Below are 19,108 nucleotides of genomic sequence, written 5' to 3' on the forward strand. Positions count from 1 at the left end.
CTCTAGATGCTTCAACTTTGAATAATCAAAATAGGTATTTTGTCTCGACAGTTTTGTCGCTTTCTAGACAAAATGTTGCTGATATAATTTGAGTATATGAGACATGATGGTAATGGTAGGACGTATTCGGTATTCATATATTAGCTGTGCATGTAACATGATGAGTAAATACCCGTGACTTGCATTTCATGTGCACACCTGCTGTATTCTCATCCAGACACGCCTGTACATCCGAGCGACAGGAAGCTGTTGCTGTATATATTCAAACATTGTCCCGGCCTCAGAACACTCGGCGTTAGTCGCGAGGGTGAGGTGTGAGAGTACTCGTCAAGATGAAAACCTTCGCTGCCATCCTGCTAGCTTCTGCTGGCATCGGGCTCCTCTTCTCAAACGTGGGGGCCCAAGATCAGGTAGGTTTCCCCCTTTTGCCTGACAAGAAGTATATCTTCATGGGGAAAGTTGTTCAGTAGTTGTGAAAATGGATTACGTCGAATCAATTTTACGACGAAGCCTGAATAATGTTTTGCGCAGTGCAGGTAACTAGGGAGGTTACCAATGTTGACTGTTAGTGTGTTCTCTTGCAGTACCTGGATGCCCTGAATGGCCTTCAACAGATCGTGACGTCCATGGACGCTACTCTTCAAGAGCTGAAGGCTGACGTACAGGACATCAAGGCAACACTACAGCAAGACGGCTGTACAGTTGGTGAGTCAGGAAACAAAAAATATGATAAGACTTAAGAATCAAGAATTAAATTGGATGAAAATGCTCGTACCAATTTATTTTGCCAAAAATTTGTACTGCTGTTGCTTATATTGTTATCTGTTACGTGTATGCATTGAGTTGAGTACAGTGGCAAAAAATACGACAAATCATATCTCAACTATTGGTGGCTTCCAACTTTGGTGTTCACATTGCGTTCTGAAAATCACACTTTCTTCGCGGAATAGGCAACGATGTCCCCACTTCAGGCGGTAACACAGGCACAACCTCGGGAGGCGGCGACATCACACCGTTCTCACCAACTGGTAAGAACACAACAATGTCTCCTACTGATTAGAATGGGAGAAAACGACGACCTATAGTTATGTTCCATGACTCTTGAGTATACCGGGAATGGTGGTGGTATACCGGGAATGTATTTGCTATCATTTCAATTCTGTGCAGCGATTACTTATAAACAGAACACATCACGCAATTTGCAATATGTGGTCACTGTCTGCCCTTTCTTCGATATCTGTACTACAGTGGAAATTAAAAAAAAAACCCAACTCTGTTCCATAAAAACACCCAGACTCCGGAGACTTCACCCACCAGGCGGCTCTAGATGAGTACGACCGCTACATCCTCCTGTGGAAGTTCGACAGTGACACCATCACGTTCGAGGCGCATGTGCAGACCACGGGATTCATCGGGCTCGGCTTCTCACCCAACGGCGGCATGACCGGATCTGACGTCATCATCGGATGGGTGAAGGACGGACAGGCATACCTGACGGTAAACCGGCTCAGGTTCATTTCTAAAATGATGTGAATTTGATTTTTGTAACCTAAATTATTATTTTGTTGCTGCATGATAAATTATTGACGCACAGTTTAGTCAGCCTGGCATACCATGCCTTTATGAAGCAGTGCAGGAAGGTCTTTTCAGTACCAAGGCTGGGAAGGTGCCCATTCTCAATATAAAAGAAAAGGCTATTCTCTAAAGCATTCTTGTAAAGAGAAACAGTTCATTCGTGTACTTAATTCGTGTTACAGGACCGTTACGCGGAGGGATACTTCCTGCCGCGGCTGGACGCCAGCCAGGACGTGGAGCTGTTGTCTGGGTACGAGAACGGCACGCACACCGTGCTCAGGTTCCGCAGGAGGCTCCGGCCGTGCGACACCACGGACGACAGGGAGATCACGGTAAACATTCAGTATCATGTCATGTTTTACTGTGATTCCGCTTTTTCCTTCCCTTCTATAAATGTTTTTTTTCTCTGCTGGATCAATCGAGTCATCTGGTTTACCGGACTCAGTGGGGAAAAAAACTAAATTTGCAGAAATTTTAACTTAGTAAAACACCTTCTGACTGTGTTTTACACGAATTGAAGGTCTGGGCTTTGGGTATTTTCAACCAGAATATTACGTTTTAAGCATTAACACTCGCGTACAGGTTATCATTCTTGCGCAAATGGTATCTTTATTTACTCAATTGACACATGCATTTACCGACAAAACAAGTCTTTCCTTCTAAACTAATATTGACTTGGTACATCCTAACGTCCCTTCCTTCCGTTGCTCTTCCTTGCTGTCTTTTGTAGTCTGACTTTATCTGGGTCAGAGGTCGCAGCGGTAAAAAACTTATCTCTATTCCTTCCGGCGATATTTGCAGTCAAAGGAGGGCTTTCCGCGCAAACTCTTATTGTATTGACTTCATTACTTTATCATGACGTTATAATTCTCTCCTTCCTTTCTTCCGATGCTATACAAAGTATTGAAGCGTCATAACTCGCTAGCATCCTCGTAACATAATCACATATGAAATATGGGACCGGAAGAAGAATTTTAATCTGAATTTACAATCTGCTTGGCTGCTTACAGTTGCCGACATAGAAGAAGCATGCAGTTTATTATTCAGCTCATCGGGGACAATATTTGATAGTTATTACTTACACAACATGTGCCTCCCCGTAACCCTAATTACCCTGTCACCCTGTCCTAATGCCCGGCCCCGGCCCAGTCCAGGAGGTAGAACCAGTAAAAAGTCGTGCTATGACCTTCCCGTGAGTCTATGGTGAAGCAGCCCGGGAGCGGGGAGTCGTCCCGGGGGTCGGTGTCGGGGCGGGCCCGGGGGGACACGTACGTCCCGTTCCACGGGATCTGACAGGTCGGCGGGGCGGCGTCCTCGATGGAGGAGGAATGGAACGTCAGGTCCACGGACTTGAAAACATAATAAAAACGTAATACGTGTAATATCGCTAAACGGAAAATCCGGGCAGGTTCAAATTTTTCAACATAAGTGATTCTTACGGATTTTTTCTTCGAGGTAAATTCATGTTCATCGGTCATTCCTGAATAATCATATACTTGTGTTTTTAAATTTGTGCTAACATTATGCCATTCCTTTCTTACTTCCTCACTATTTTGCATTCATTCTGTCTCAGTCACTCGAGCTCACTCCCTCACCATCTTATCCGGCGCCTGGCCAGGTGTGACGGTGTAAACCAGCGGCCCGTGGTCACAGGACCCGACCGTGATCGGCTTCGTTTCGTTGGACTTCTTGTTAGGGACCAACTTTCCTGTTGCTATGGTAGCAATACACCTAGAAATTAGCAAATATATGAGAATCAAATTCTTGACAAACAGTTGGAAAATACATACCAGATGCCAGTAGATCAAAACACGTAGAAAAACAAATAAATGCTTCATATATAGACTTGGCATGTCCAATAACCCAATAACGTGTGTAGTTCCAGTTAATACTCCTTACCCATCGGGGTCCCACGTGTCATTCACGGTGACAATGAACCTGACCCATCTGACATTGTCGGGTGACAGGTCGGTGTCGTCACAGGATACCAACAGCTGTGAACCCGCCAGAAATATCAACAGCGGAACCAGGCCCGACCACCACGCCATCTTGTGTTCTTTGCACTTTGCACAAGACAGAATCCCTCTGTATGGCTGTTATGATATTGCTACAGTGTGTAATCTTCATGAACAATGCTTGTCATTTTGACCCTATATGACAAGCAATATAACAAAACTATTGATAATATACCAATGGTATATCGTAGTACAAAAAATGGCCTCAAAACTTCGGATCTTCAGAACCCTCACTAGCCACGGCATAATCTTTTGAGCATCTTGGTGTGTTTTTTTCCGATCCAGCTACCACTGAAATTGATAACAGTGGTGGACTTTGGTATCAAACATCCTGAGAGCACTAGTCGACTTAGAAGCATGAGAGGTGTTCAGTTTACCACTGAATCACTAGGCGTCGCACCACTTCTATCGGAGACAAAACTACTGTAACAGTCCTCTAATATATTAATATGACTCTACCTACTTAGTCAGCCTACATTTCTTCCGAAAAGTGTACGCCTTTTGTTCAGAAGCATGAACTGACAGAACATCTGCTGTGGACGTTTTTCCCATAACAATCTACACGAATTTACAACAATATACATATATCTTCATTTTGTTACTTTACAGTAAAACTTACCTCAAAAGTTTCACAAATTTGTCCCGACAGGAAGACACTGTGCGAATCATCTGGTCGTTCAACGATAACGACCCGGCGGCTCTGGAGGGGCCTGACGGACCGCAGTACCACGGCAGTAACCGCGGCAGTAAGAGCATCATCCTGCTGCAGAAGACTCCACCAAACCTCGATCTACAGGAGGGAAATGTCCTCACCTTTGACATGACGAACCCAAATGTTAGTCTATGTCCATCTGTACCTTATACAAGCATAACGGGGTAACAATACACCACCATATAAAAGAATGAACCTGCTCCATGTGTCAGTTATGTGTAGAAATTATTTCTCATTTGGCCCATTTCTATTCTTTTCAGCCGCGCGCTACCCTAAGCCTGGTAGAGGCTAATTTTATTCCACTGATTTCCTATAATCAAGACAAGGAAAAATTGCCTCACAAGCTCTCATCGGGCTTATACACCAACAAATGTATATTTACTTTGCAGGTGAGAATTCCATCAAGGGAGACAACTTACTGGTGTTCATCCTACCAGCTGCCGGTATTGGACAAAAAACACCATCTGGTGAAGGTAAGGGTAGTCAGGACAGCCCACTTAACAATATCAGAATATTTCATTCTGTAATGTTGTAATGTCGAAAAGATAAAATATTCAAATTGACTTCTACATTTCTGCAGATGAGCAGAACGCCTTTAGTCTAGGAAGTTTTCTATAGATCCTATCCATCATCACAGTAACGTACTGATATACTAGTATATATACTTTTCTCATTGCCCTACCTTGTCATACCCTTTCTGAATATCATGAAAGTTCATATGTTAGTAGTTACATGTTTAAAGTTAAAACTTTCGATCCAACACAAAAAGTTCTCTCACCTAGAGCTTTCGACCAGTCACTCTGGTCTTCCTCAGGACACTGACCCAATGAGGCTTGTCACGTGGCTTCTTTGAAGTGTGACGTCAACACTTGGTCAAAGGTATATGGTAGACGATGTCGGCCCCCGTCGCGGTTATGTGAAGGGTGATGGGCCCTGATGTAAATAGCCTCCTTCACCCCTCTCAGGAAAGAGTCTGAATATTGTATTTTGTTGCAGGTTGAACCTATCATCCAGCCCGGTAACGAGGGAGTGGTGCACCACATCTTAGTGTACCAGTGCACGGCAGGGTCCAACCCGCCCAGCGGCAGTCAGGAGTGTGCCAGCATGCCGTGGGGACAGTGTCGGGCCGTCATGGCCGCTTGGGCTGTGGGCGGAACGGTAAGAATCATCATGTTGAAGAGCTATGAAAATATGCAACTTAACCAAATTTTGCAAGAAAAGTAGTATGGATATACTAGTGGATACGGGATCGAGAGGTCGCGAGTTCAATATTCCTGACATTTTGGAAAAAGGCAGTTTACATGACATTCCTCACTCCGCCTTCTTATACAGTGGCAGTGGTTTAACAAAGCGATGTGGCCTGTTATTCCTCCTTTACCTGCCTTATTTGCTTCGATACAACATGCCCTGCACCAGAAGTCGACGGTTATTTGTTGTTGTTGTTGTTGTTGTTGTTGTTGTTGTTCAGGGCTACACATATCCTGACCATGTCGGCTTCTCCCTGGGCACGGCCGACGATCCAAGCTACGTCGTCATGCAGACCCACTACGACAATCCCCAACATCTGAGAGGTTAGTCACACTTGGCTTGTGAAAACCTTCAAACGATTTTCATTTAAAGTAAGAGTGATAAAAAGATCTACTACGCTTTAAGTATTTGTCGCTAACTCATATGAGGCTGTGACGTCTTCTACAGATGTTTACGACAACTCTGGAATGAGGTTCTACTACACACCCGACGTGCGGCAGTACGACGCTGGGATTCTGGAGGTTGGGATTCAGGTTAGCCAGAACCACGCCATCCCGCCTAAGGCTGACACCTTCGACAGTACCGCCTTCTGTTACAAGGAGTGCCTCGACCCGGTACGTCCATAAGATTTTTTTCAAGTCATCAGTTTCACCCAATATGGCACTCTATTGCCTAATTATGCCATTGACAATGTATTTCCGGGCAAATGACCTGTATCAAAACGGTATGAAATCGTTTTGTGTATTTGTGCGTGCGTGTGCGTGTATGAGGTCTTGAGGTATAAAGAGTGTCTGTGTCTGACTACCACACGGTCCTTTGCCTCCCGTAGTTCCTGCAGGAGCTGGGAGAACCCATCCACGTGTTCGCCTCCATGCTGCACGCCCATCAGGTGGGAGTCGGGGTCCGGACCAAGCTGGTGAGGAACGGAGTCTTGGAGACGTACGTCGGGCGTGACGACAACTACGACTTCAACCTACAGGAAACCCGCTTCCTGTATCCGGAGGTCACCATCAAGGAGGTATGGGTATAACCTCCAAGCAGATCCGGTGGGGCAAGGGGACTTTCTTTTGGCCGCCTGTATCCATTGGCCGCCTGTATCAGACGTTGGAACCTCTCCTTGCCCCACCGAATCTGCTTGGAGATCAGTACGAGTAAACAATTTCGCATTTCTGTCTTGTGTTCTGTAGTATGTCTGCATGTCTATCCTCTTTCCCAAACTACTAGTATGTCCTCATTCTAGATTTCCATTTAATTCAGGGAGACGAACTGATCACCGAATGCAGCTACCGCACAACCGACAAGAACGGGTTTACTTTCGTAAGTACATTGTAATATTAATAAAGAAATCTCGATAAGACGTTATGCATACATCCACTATTGTTACCTTGTACAATGTGTGCACCACGACGCTTCCTGCTGTCGACGTCGCACTTTGGATTTCCATACGGTAGATCATCGCTTAAGTCGTACAGTACGTAACTGTACGAATCTGAATATGTATACTTTGCCTTACCAAGGGAGGAGAGGCCTCATCCGAAGAGATGTGTCAGAACTACCTGCAGTACTACCCACGGTTCAAACTGGACCACTGCGACAGTCTGCCTTACATCATGCATGGCCTGAACTATTTCGGTATCACGCAGATCGACAAGTGAGTACATAGAACGGATTTGCCCCGCCACTGTACTCGGGCTTTCAGTGTTGTAAGCCTCTAGATGAACACGACAACCATTACCTATAACCATTTCGGTGCATCCAAGGTTTCGAAAAATTCATAATGATGGAAATGTAAACTTCCAGATGACGTGAACACAACAACCATAATCCAACGCAGTTTTAAACACTTGTGATGATAGCCAAGTTCTTGGTTATCATAAGAAGCCTATAAATATATAGAAGCCTAGAAATATATAGAAGCCTAGAAATATATAGAAGCCTAGAAATATATAGAAGCCTAGAAATGTAGATACCGTTGTATTCAGTGGTTTATCATCATAAGTGTTTAGAACTGCATTGGGTTATGGTTGTTGTGTGCAAAATTGCTGTATGTGTAGAATATGTTTAAATATATTTTACATCTTATCACACATCGTACAGCAATCTGCACGTAGTGAAACCAGACAGCCTGGCGGGGATGAACATCGGCACGGTCATGAACCAGCACCCCTGGACCACGGAGGAAGCGGAGAGGCTTGATCAGCACATTCGTAACGGTCCAGTCGTGGTGAGGTGCAAGGGACTGCCTGGATACACCAACCTGGTAAGCAGTCTACAGCGTAGACGGATATTACCGTCAGCTTGTATTGTGGTGTGTGGGGTTTGCGTTGGTTTTGATCCTTAAATGGGAACATGTTCCTGAAATGTTCGAAAGGCGGTATATTATGTCACCTCCATTCTTATCAGAATTCTTGTTTTCGCCAAAGGCAACTATATGTGTTTTTTCCTGTACTATATAGTCTTTTGTTGAATAGACTGTTTCCAGAACATTGTTGTTGTAGAATTTGCCATACGTTGATCGTCAAAATTATTGTCTTTATCACTAGGCTGGCATCACCGGGCAGCGGTTTGACCCTCTCCCTGAGCCGATTGTCCTGATGCCTAACTCTACCGCCATTCCAGGCTGCTGAGGACAAACACACGCATGCAGATTCTAGTGTTGTCCACCAATAAATTACACACAATGTGTGGAAATGCAGTGCTTCTCTTGTTCTTTCAAGAAATGTCAATCAATCAATCAATCAATCAATCAATCAAATGGTGTTTTATTCATAAAAACGTGGACTTTGCAGCCAAGGCTGAATTACGTCCAGTTGTACATGCAGATTCATTACACATTTATTTACATTTATTTACACAGGCATTAATACAGGCATTAACACAAATATCCACAATCATATTGACAACGTCTTTGACATACTGTCTAAGACAAACAGTGAGTGTTCAATAGATGGATCATACATGGGACGCTACTCTGTTTGTACCGCTCAGTTCTACATTTGGTAAGAGTCAGTTTGTTACTGGAACGAGTGGTGCGCTCAGTGGTGGTGCCCCTCCTGGGCGGTAGCCAGTGTTGGAAGTCCTGTGATCGGAGGACTTTCCTAGCAAAGTTCAAGCAAAGTTGGACCCTTCGATCTTCTAGCGTAGGTAAGTTCAGTGTTGCACATGCCTCGGGGTATGTAGTATAAGCCGACCCGAGTATTACACTACACGCGCGTTTCTGGATGTACTCAATCCTGTGACGTTGTCTGGTAGTCAGACCGGGATGCCAGGTGGGCGCCGCGTATTCACAGCTCGGACTGTGTAACTTGAGTTAGACGCTCCCATACAGTCGCCAAGCAATATCTGTAACAATGAAAATCACATAATTTGCGTAATACTTTATTTTGAAATATTTACTTCTACATAATTTTCATGAACAAATATTATTATCTGACGAATATTCTAGGGAAGAACCATTCTGACCATGCAGCTATAATTCTCACATCTTGATCTTGATCTTGAACAGGTACTGCGTAACACCCCTCAGTTGCGGGTGTAAGACACGCAGGGGAAAATACATGTAGCTCCATGTTCAGACAGAATGAAGAAGTCCTTTACTTTTCGCTATTTGAGTAGTTAGAATAACAACGTAGTTGATAAAATTAAGGTAGTCGTGTTCACAATTTCTCGCAGAAACTGCCATTAAAAGCCTATGGTTAGTTTCTATGCTACTTTTGTTTGCTATGGCCAAGTTCACACCTCCTCATGTGCAGTTCACAGGGTTCTAAACAGGTGGCGTCGCAGGACGACCATATCACGAAGTTTAGAATGGAAAACTAAGGGGGAACCAATATTCTACTCTACATAGATTTTGATCACTCCGTCATGTGGCTACTAGTATGTAAGAAGACAGGGAAAAACAGGAAATGGAGGAAGGGGTGAAATAAAGGGAAGGTAGAGAAACAAACCACTACAAACTCACAGTGTGCAACAATATTGCCTGCTGACACAGGTCTGAGTGCCCCTTGAGAAAGAAAAAAGTGGCAGCTGGCTGGGGAAGACAGTTGCCTGCCTGGGAGAGGGTCTTCACTATGTAAAGTTGGACGGGACTATTCTAATGTGGCTTGTGACCTGCGGCACATTTTCTTCATAAAGGAATGACAGGAAATGATACAGTGTTAGTTTTTACAAACATTATATTTGTCTTCAATGGCCTTGGCACATTCTTAGCCTGACTTCAATGGTCAATGACTGTAAGGCTAGACGCCATTACATGAACTCGTTTGGTGCTGTTCTGATCATCAGCAGGCTGCTTCCGAATATCCAACCAGATGTTGGACGATCGTTTTCTATTTATGTGTCCTTGCAGAAGGCACGGAGAGAATACGGTACGATTTTCTTAGAGGATAATGTGTCTGGTAACCCTAGTAACCATACATATACATATGTGTCACATATGTATGGTTGATAGTGTAAGCATTATATCTATTCATAACAAACCAATTTGCACACAAACACCGTGATAGATACGTTTATACGTGCACTTCTTGTGCAAGGCAAAATATTCTTGGGCATGTATATCTAAGTTTGCCGAAAAATAATCGATCAGAATGAGGTTTACAGATAAATATACAGTTCTCATGTAATACCAGTGCGTTACACCATAAAACCTACACCACGCCCCTTTTTTTCAACACAGGCGTCCGGTCAGGTATGACTAAGGAAAACTTGTAGTGGTTGGTACCGGGGCGGTGATGAGAAATTATCCAGGTGCAAGTACATACGCAAGTTCAATGTACGTGCTCATCCTGTACATCCGAGTGACAGGAAGCTGTGCTGTATATATTCAAATATCGTCCCAGCTTCAGAACACTCGGCGTCAGTCGCGAGGGTGAGGTGTGAGAGTACTCGTCAAGATGAAAACCTTCGCTGCCTTCCTGCTAGCTTCTGCTGGCATCGGTCTCCTCTTTTCAAACGTGCGGGCCCAAGATCAGGTAGGTTTCTTTTTTGCTTGACAAGAAAGTTGGAAATGTCAATTGCTGTACAGATAATACGTTTTTTTACGACCTGGTCAAGCATTCGTGTGAATTCGAAGCAGTACAGGTAACTATGGACTGTACCAACGTTGTTTGAGACTGTGTGTTCTCTTGCAGTACCTGGATGCCATTAGTGGCCTTCAACAGATCGTGATCGCTACTCTTGAAGAGCTGAAGGCTGACGTACAGGACATCAAGGCAACACTACAGCAGAGTGGCTGTACAGTTGGTGAGTCAAGAAAACATTTTGAAATATCACAAAACTCAGGAATCAAGTTGGATGAGGCAAGAATTTCTTTTGGCAACAATTTGTTTTGTTCCGTTCTTGCTCATTTTGTTATCTGCTTACGTTCTTGCTCATTTTGTTATCTGCTTACGCTCATTTTGTTATCTGCTTACGTATTATCTGCCAGTAGCAGATAATACGACAAATCAATCATATGTACTGGTGACTTCCAACTTTGATGTTCACATTGCTTTCTGAAAATCACACTTTCCTCGCGGAATCAGGTGTAATGATTTGTTAAACTGTTTATGCTTTTCCCCATGGGCAACGATGTCCCGACTTCAGGCGGTAACACAGGCACAACCTCGGGAGGCGGCGACATTACACCGTTCGCACCGTCTGGTAAGAACACAACAATGTCTCCTAGTGATTAGAATGGGCCGGGAGATAACGAAAACTTACAGTTTTGTGTACCTGTCCCAACTTCAAAGCCTCGTGTATAAATTACCAGTAATGTATGCTGTCATTTCATTACTACATGTATTAAAAAGAACCCTCAATTTACAATATGTGGTCACTGTCGGGCCTTCTTTCTTTGACCTGTATGATAACAAAATGCTCTCTCCTATAATTTAACACCCAGACTCCGGAGACTTCACCCACCAGGCGGCTCTAGATGAGTACGACCGCTACATCCTCCTGTGGAAGTTCGACAGTGACACCATCACGTTCGAGGCGCATGTGCAGACCACGGGATTCATCGGGCTCGGCTTCTCACCCAACGGCGGCATGACCGGATCTGACGTCATCATCGGATGGGTGAAGGACGGACAGGCATACCTGACGGTAAACCGGTTCAGGTTCATTTCTAAAATGATGTGAATTTGATTTTTCTTTTGTAACGTCAATTTTTTTTGTTTGCTTTATGTTAGATGGTTGACGAGTAGTTTCTTCAGCCTAGCACACCATGCCTTTATGAAACGGTGCAGGAAGGTCTTTTCAGTACCAAGGCTGGGAAGGTGCCCATTCTCAATATAAAAGAAAAGGCTAGTCTCTAAAGCATTCTTGTAAAGAGAGACAATTCATTCTTGTACTTAACTCATGTTGCAGGACCGTTACGCGGAGGGATACTTCCTGCCGCGGCTGGACGCCAGCCAGGACGTGGAGCTGTTGTCTGGGTACGAGAACGGCACGCACACCGTGCTCAGGTTCCGCAGGAGGCTCCGGCCGTGCGACAGCACGGACGACAGGGAGATCACGGTAAACATTCAATATGATGTGTTGCTTTTACTATGATTCTGCTTTATTTGTTCCTCCGTCTTTTATCTCTGTAAATGTTTTTTTATTATCTCGGCTTGATCAATCACGCCATCTGGTTTACCGGAAACGAACACCTTCCGACTGTGTTTTACAAGGAGGCCTCGGCTTTTGGGTATTTTTAACCAGAAATATAAGTAACGTTATATATGTTTCCGTCCAATCCAGCCGTCCTTTACAATCGATAACGATGGTAGACTTTGGTATCAAACATCCTGTATGTAGAGCACAAGTTCTGATTTGGCAACATTAGAGTTTTTCAGTTTACAAACGAATCACTAGGGGTCGCATCACTCCCAGAGACAAAACCACAGTCTTATAACATGACTATACCTGCATGTATAATTCTTACAAAAAAGTTGTTTTGTCCAGAAGCATGAACTGACAGAACATATGTTGCGTACGTTTTTCCTATAACCATGTACACAAATCGACAACAATATATCTTCATTTTTGTTTAACGTTTTTCTTCAACGTTACGTTTACATTTAAATTTTCCTCAAACGTTTTACAATATTTTTCTACACAGGAGGACACTATGCGAATCATCTGGTCCTTCAACGATAATGACCCGGCGGCTCTGGAGGGGCCTGACGGACCGCAGTACCACGGTAGTAACCGCGGCAGTAAGAGCATCATCCTGCTGCAGAAGTCTCCACCAAACCTCGATCTACAGGAGGGAAATGTCCTCACCTTTGACATGGCGAACCCACATGTTAGTCTATACCCATCTGTACCGTATACTTGTGGACATAACGCAGGAGAATTCAGACGCTAGCAGGAAAACAATACATCATATAAAAGGATGTACCTGCTTCATATGTCAGTTATCATGAATCTGGGAGCAGTATAAAGAATATATACTGTAGTTCGTTTTAGCCCACTGGTTTCCTTTAATCAAGACGATAAAAATTGCTAAAAGCGACGTTTGCTCTTCTTATCACATCAGCAGATGTATATTTCCTTTGCAGGTGAAAGTTCCGTCGAAGGACACTACTTACTGGTGTACATCCTACCAGCTGCCGGTATTGGACAAAAAACACCATCTGGTGAAGGTAAGGCTAGTCAGGACAATCTGATTAAAACAGTTTTCTTATTGGCTTCTACATTTCCTTTAGGGTCGCTCTGCAGATGAGCAAAACACCATTGGTTTAGGAAGTTACTAGTAATACTACCATGTATTAACTTTCTATGTACCTTATCCATCATCACAGTGAAGTGCTGATCCTCTCCCATTGCCCAACCTTTTGTACCTTGATATTGTATTTTGTTGCATGTTCTCAGGTCGAGCCGCTCATCCAGCCCGGTAACGAGGGTGTGGTGCACCACATCTTAGTGTACCAGTGCACGGCAGGGTCCAACCCGCCCAGCGGCAGTCAGGAGTGTGCCAGCATGCCGTGGGGACAGTGTCGGGCCATCATGGCCGCCTGGGCTGTGGGCGGAACGGTAAGAATTATTATCATGACATGTACAGGTCGTTGTGTTGGAGGGCTGTAAGCCTATGCGATTAAACCCAATCTTGTAATAAAAGTAGGATAATTAGACTGGCCGCAAAAAAAGTGATTCCTTCAGGCAGATACGAAGTTGGGACGTCAATTAGAAACAACTGTTTCGTCACCTGTTGTAAGGTATGGGGCTGTACTTTTAGTTTTAAAATGTGTTCCCAGCTAAAAGTCATGGTTCTCTCCGTTGTATTTCTATGTAATTGGGCATGTGGTATGCCATTATGTCCGTGATGATGCACTTTTTTTCTATTCACCGTAGCAGTTTTCATATTGAAGTAAATGCATATTTCAGAAACACCCCTCCTATAATGTCGTTGCAACGTTTTCGCCCGGCCAATGGGTACGCCCGTCTGTACGTTGCTATTGAACCGCCGGTAGGCCGGCGCAGTCCATGTCAGGTCGGGCGGGTACCGTTGACATGCAAAATATAAAACTTCACGGAATTGTGGCCGATGACTACTTGTTTATGGTTGTTGTTGTTGTTGTTGTTCAGGGCTACACATATCCTGACCATGTCGGCTTCTCCCTGGGCACGGCCGACGATCCAAGCTACGTCGTCATGCAGACGCACTACGACAATCCCCAACATCTGAACGGTTAGTCTCACATGAGTACGCAGTGACACATGGCATGGCATGTAAAATGACATCAAATTATTTTCACTTTTTATGATTAAAAATTGGATTTTGCCGCCAACGTGTACGTAACTGCGAGTTCTTCCATACTTCTACAGATGTTTACGACAACTCTGGAATGAGGTTCTACTACACACCCGACGTGCGGCAGTACGACGCTGGGATTCTGGAGGTTGGGGTACAGGTTAGCCAGAACCACGCCATCCCGCCTAAGGCTGACACCTTCGACAGCACCGCCTTCTGTTACAAGGAGTGCCTCGACCCGGTACGTCTATATGATAACCATTTTTTAAACCATCAATTTCACCCAATACGGGACTCTATCTCCTAATTCTGCCATTTCATTTCCGGGAAAATGACCTGCATTGCCTTGCCGACGTTTTGTGGTCTTGTGCATGCGTGTATGAGGTCTGGGGTATGTACACCTTACTCAATACACACGAGTGTCTGTGTCTGACAACCACACGGTCCTTTGCCTCCCGTAGTTCCTGCAACAGCTGGGAGAACCCATCCACGTGTTCGCCTCCATGCTGCACGCCCATCAGGTGGGAGTCGGGGTCCGGACCAAGCTGGTGAGGAACGGAGTCATGGAGACGTACATCGGCCGGGACGAGAACTACGACTTCAACCTGCAGGAAGCCCGCTTCCTGTATCCGGAGATCACCATAAAGGAGGTATAAAGGGGGTAAACAATTTCGCAATTCTGCCTTTTGTTCTATAGCACGTAAGAATGAGTCTTTCTTCTCCCTTTCCCAAACTATGTCCTCATTCTATATTTCCATTTACTTCAGGGAGACGAACTGATCACCGAATGCAGCTATCGCACAACCGACAAGAACGGGTTTACTTTCGTAAGTACATACTATACACATAAATAAATCTCGACAAGAGGTTTCCCCTATTGTTATATTGCAGAGTCTGTGTACCACAACGCTTGCTGATATACTAGTAAATAAATGTCAACATGTGCACTTTTCCTTACGAAGGGAGGAGAGGGCTCATCCGAAGAGATGTGTCAGAACTACCTGCAGTACTACCCACGGTTCAAACTGGACCACTGCGACAGTCTGCCTTACATCATGCATGGTCTGGACTTCTTCGGTATTACGCAGATCGATAAGTGAGTACATAGAACGGCTTTCAATGGACAGTTGTCCTGATTATGGTACGTCCACGGTTCATAATGATTTTGTAAGGTTGCAGATGAACACAGGAACCATCACCCAGTGCAGTTCTGAAGACTAGAAATGTAGATACCGGTATATTCAGAAGCCCCCACCGTAACGAAAAATTGCCATACGTGTACAATATGTCTAAAATACTATTACTTCGCATTACACAGTAATCTGCACGTAGTGAAACCAGACAGCATGGCGGGGATGGACATCGGCGTGGTCCTGAACCAGCACCCCTGGGCCGTGGAAGAAGCTGAGAGGTTTGACCAGCACGTTCGTAACGGTCCAGTCGTAGTGAAGTGTACGGGACGATCTGGATTCACCAACCTGGTAAGCACTCGGGAAACAATCGACAGTGTAAACAGTTATCAGCGTCAGCGTGTATTGTGGTGTGTGGGATTGCGTTGGTTTTGGTCCTTAGATGGGCACATGATCCTGTTCCATAACGTTATAGACTTGTTTCAAGAATATTTTTGTAGTAGAAGTTGCCATAAGTTGATCGTCAAAATTATTGTCTTTATCACTAGGCTGGCATCACCGGGCAGCTGTTTGACCCTCTCCCTGATCCGATTGTCCTGATGCCTAACTCTACCGCCATTCCAGGCTGCTGAGGACAAACACACGCAGATTATACTGTTGTCCACCAATAAAGTACACACAATGTCAATGTGTGGAAATCCGACGCTTCTCTTTTTATTTTGCTATATGTGTGACTTGAGCTCAACGATCCCATACCTCCGCCAAACAATTTTATCAGCTAATTTGCATAATTGCCTGTTATTTGAAATACTCACTTCTACATAAATTACATGTGTTTCAAATATTTTCCCTGACGAATATTCTACACTGGAGCATATATATTCGCCAGAATGGGATGGACAGCAGGCTACTGATTCTCGGACTCTGTTTCTAGGGAAGAGTTGAAAATACTAGCAGAATAAAGAAGGCCTTTACGTTTCACTAGATGAGTACCTAACTATGTTAAAAAACTAAGCTGTGTTCACAATAGTTAACAGAAACAAACTTTTAGGCCTATGTGTGGTTGGTTTCTATGCTACTTTTGTTTGCTATTGCCAAGTTCACACCTCCTTATGTGCAGTTCACATGGTTTTAAACAGATGGCGTCGCAGGACGACGAAGTTTAAAGAGGAAAACCAAGGGAGAACCAATATTCTACTTACATAGATTCCGATATCTCCGTTTTTTTCCGGCAGGAAAAAGGAGGAAATGGAGGAAGGAATGAAATAATGGATAGGCAGAGAAATAAACAGCTACATACTCCTACTGACCAACTAAACTGCAGAGTTCAGACTTGCATGCATACTCATGTAAACGTTAAACGACAGCTCCTATATGCAAACCTTAAACGCTTCGATATGATTCTGCTACTAGCTAGTACTCTAGATCTGCTACAGCTAAAACAAAGCACACCATGTATGAAACCTATCCTATACAAAACCCAGAGTGTGAATACATGGTGGTGGATCCACCGAATGAGAAACGTGTTATGGTGTATATAGAAAGAACACCATACAAAGACCTTAAAAGATTTGTAAAGTTGCCAACACATCACGCCCAAGAATCCCTTACCGTGCAGTGGTAATCTTTTGGCACCATCTGGCGAAAAATAATTCATTTCCCATGTATAGGTCCAATCTCAGTTTGCATTGCTTTATGTAAGCGCTGATCGTTATGTATCAGGGTCAAATCAGTTCACAGACATCCTGTAATGATCACATACAAGGTAACCAAATTACCGTGGCTGTGCGTCATAACTTATCCGAGATGGCCCGCCTGTTCCATACATGTACAGTAACGCCGGGCATTTAATTTTCCTGCACCGCAAAGTCAACATTGAGCGTGATCAGATCCAATAACTGATGAAGGATGACTTCTCGGTGTGTGCTGCAGCTAAATCATCTCGCCACATCTAATGTGCTTGAGCCCATTCACAACCTATTTGGACGATGTTATAATGACGGCAAGTATGGGGAAGCCAGAGATTACAGCAATTTTGATACCGTAATTATCAATATCCGATCAGGGAATAGATTTATAACCACCTCCCGAACTCACCCCCGTTTCCGATGTTTTGCACACGTATCAACGAACTGGACATTTATCAGAAATCCAAAGTAAACTTTCAAAAACAAATTTCCATGAGAGAAACGTGTATGTTAGTAGGTAACGATAGTTTTTTTTTCGCTTTCAGGAGATAATTCAGTTTATCAATATAATTTCGAACGCATAGATCTACTACGAAATATGATCTACACTTGTACCTTAATCAATCTCAATAGGATTAGAATTTCTTCTAATTTTTTCGCGCAGATGTGATAAAACATGTCATTTACATAATTCATGGACATCGATATACTTGTACCTCATCGATATACTAGTACTAGTACCGGCCAGAGAACTGAAATCATTAATTTGATTGAGGTTATATATTCCGGTGGAGAGGGGGCGTGTTGTAATCTGATCTATTCGAACTACGTCATTTGATGGGGAAAACATATACGTCGGCTTCCTGTTTTTCTGAACTTTGGAATGAGGCGGGGTACATGCATGATGTGGGGTTTTTAGGGAGCGGCGTGGGGACAGTAGAATCTAATACATGTAACTTGTTATTATAGCGCGTCATTTTGACTTTGCCGCGCTTAAGAGATGGGCGTGGTCTATCATCACGTGACAGTACGGCAGTGTGGAGACCGCTGCTGTGTTGACTAGTGCTGCATGTTGTCGGTGTCGCCGAGCTGTTGTCTACTCTACGCGCCCAGAAAGTCTACAATCTACGCCGAGAAATGGTAGCGAAGGTCGCACACAGTCTGTTGATCATTGATTCCATGCGCTAGCTGTTCGCCGCGGTGTTTTTGAGTAAGAGAGCTAACTACGCCCTTAGCAAGCTCCCGACGTTGAAGGGGCCGCGCCGTGCACCAGTTGCCTTCGGTGGACAGAGCAGCTTGACCCGAAGACCTCCCAACAGCAAACATGCCTCTCTTCGGGAAGAAGAAGTTCGACGAGCGCTCCAGTGAGATGACGAGAAGGTTCATGTTTAAGGAGACACTTGGAACGTGAGTTCAACAACATTCTTGCCGCCCTGTCTCCCCCCTGTATCGGTGTATAAACTTTCATACCTAAGGAGTAACGTAAGGAATACCCCGCGGTTGCTGCTGCACGAGTTGGCAGTTTGCTTGCAATAAGAAACCGGGTCTCTTTTTACTATAAACCCATGCTCATAAATACTTCAGCTGCCTTATGTCCATGTTAAAAACTTAAAGTGAGTCTGGTTTGGGCGTATAAAATAGCCTGGTCATCTGTAGAAAAAGGTTTTCCTTGACAGGTGAAGTGGGTGGGTGGGGGGTGTATATTACAACAACAGAAGATATTTGCCATCGAAAAACAAAGAGGCGAGTCCAGACAATTCCGTGGGCTTGTTTGTAGAATTAGACAAGGATCGCCTGGAAAGGAAAGTGCTCCAAAGTATACACCGGACACGGCGAGATTCCTTGTAATTCTATCTGCCTGTTTTCAATGTTTTGAGCCGAAGTGATGTTCATTCCTGCCGTATTTACCCGTGCTTCTCCAGGGGAGCCTTCTCGGAGGTACTGCTTGCTGAGGACCGAGAGACCCACGCCATGGTCGCGGTGAAATGCATCGACAAGAAGCCCTGAAGGGCAAGGAA

The 19,108-nt window shown here is 44.3% G+C and overlaps 3 protein-coding genes across 3 annotated transcripts in view; 2 read left to right on the forward strand and 1 right to left on the reverse strand.

Annotated features, from left to right (window-relative positions):
* The first annotated feature begins 279 nt into the window (after positions 1–279).
* Positions 280–16,103, forward strand: LOC109476958. Its single transcript, XM_019777976.1, has 30 exons — positions 280–410; positions 585–705; positions 951–1,028; positions 1,295–1,497; positions 1,758–1,907; positions 4,240–4,425; positions 4,692–4,775; positions 5,299–5,460; positions 5,771–5,873; positions 5,998–6,164; positions 6,380–6,568; positions 6,808–6,867; positions 7,068–7,201; positions 7,648–7,810; positions 8,094–8,175; positions 10,426–10,523; positions 10,683–10,794; positions 11,116–11,193; positions 11,435–11,637; positions 11,902–12,051; positions 12,638–12,823; positions 13,080–13,163; positions 13,393–13,554; positions 14,107–14,209; positions 14,347–14,513; positions 14,734–14,922; positions 15,040–15,099; positions 15,235–15,368; positions 15,591–15,753; positions 15,951–16,103. Exons 1-30 carry the CDS (start codon positions 333–335, stop codon positions 16,032–16,034), a joined length of 3,933 nt encoding a protein of 1,310 aa, XP_019633535.1. The 5' UTR covers positions 280–332; the 3' UTR covers positions 16,035–16,103.
* LOC109477235 lies at positions 2,402–3,645 on the reverse strand. Its single transcript, XM_019778316.1, has 3 exons — positions 3,475–3,645; positions 3,171–3,306; positions 2,402–2,924 (listed from the first exon to the last, which is right to left on the reverse strand). Exons 1-3 carry the CDS (start codon positions 3,621–3,623, stop codon positions 2,703–2,705), a joined length of 507 nt encoding a protein of 168 aa, XP_019633875.1. The 5' UTR covers positions 3,624–3,645; the 3' UTR covers positions 2,402–2,702.
* Positions 16,104–18,100: 1,997 nt separating the features above from the next.
* LOC109477227 (calcium/calmodulin-dependent protein kinase type 1D-like) overlaps positions 18,101–19,108 on the forward strand; it is a 45,575-nt gene continuing 44,567 nt past the window's right edge. The window contains 1 exon segment of the mRNA XM_019778306.1: positions 18,101–18,497. Coding sequence (XP_019633865.1) covers positions 18,415–18,497 — 83 coding nt within the window. The 5' untranslated portion in view covers positions 18,101–18,414.

The sequence above is a fragment of the Branchiostoma belcheri genome, unplaced genomic scaffold, assembly GCF_001625305.1.
Source record: "Branchiostoma belcheri isolate BF01 breed outbred unplaced genomic scaffold, Haploidv18h27 scaffold4, whole genome shotgun sequence".
Lineage (NCBI taxonomy): Eukaryota > Metazoa > Chordata > Leptocardii > Amphioxiformes > Branchiostomatidae > Branchiostoma > Branchiostoma belcheri.

Coding starts and splice junctions, on each gene's coding strand:
- LOC109476958 (XM_019777976.1), top strand. CDS start 333: ATGAAAACCTTCGCTGCCATCCTGCTAGCTTCTGCTGGCATCGGGCTC. Junction 11,638..11,901: donor ACGGACAGGCATACCTGACG/GTAAACCGGTTC, acceptor CTCATGTTGCAG/GACCGTTACGCGGAGGGATA. Junction 14,210..14,346: donor CAATCCCCAACATCTGAACG/GTTAGTCTCACA, acceptor ATACTTCTACAG/ATGTTTACGACAACTCTGGA.
- LOC109477235 (XM_019778316.1), bottom strand. CDS start 3,623: ATGGCGTGGTGGTCGGGCCTGGTTCCGCTGTTGATATTTCTGGCGGGT. Junction 3,307..3,474: donor GACACGTGGGACCCCGATGG/GTAAGGAGTATT, acceptor GCTAATTTCTAG/GTGTATTGCTACCATAGCAA. Junction 2,925..3,170: donor GCCAGGCGCCGGATAAGATG/GTGAGGGAGTGA, acceptor TATGTTTTCAAG/TCCGTGGACCTGACGTTCCA.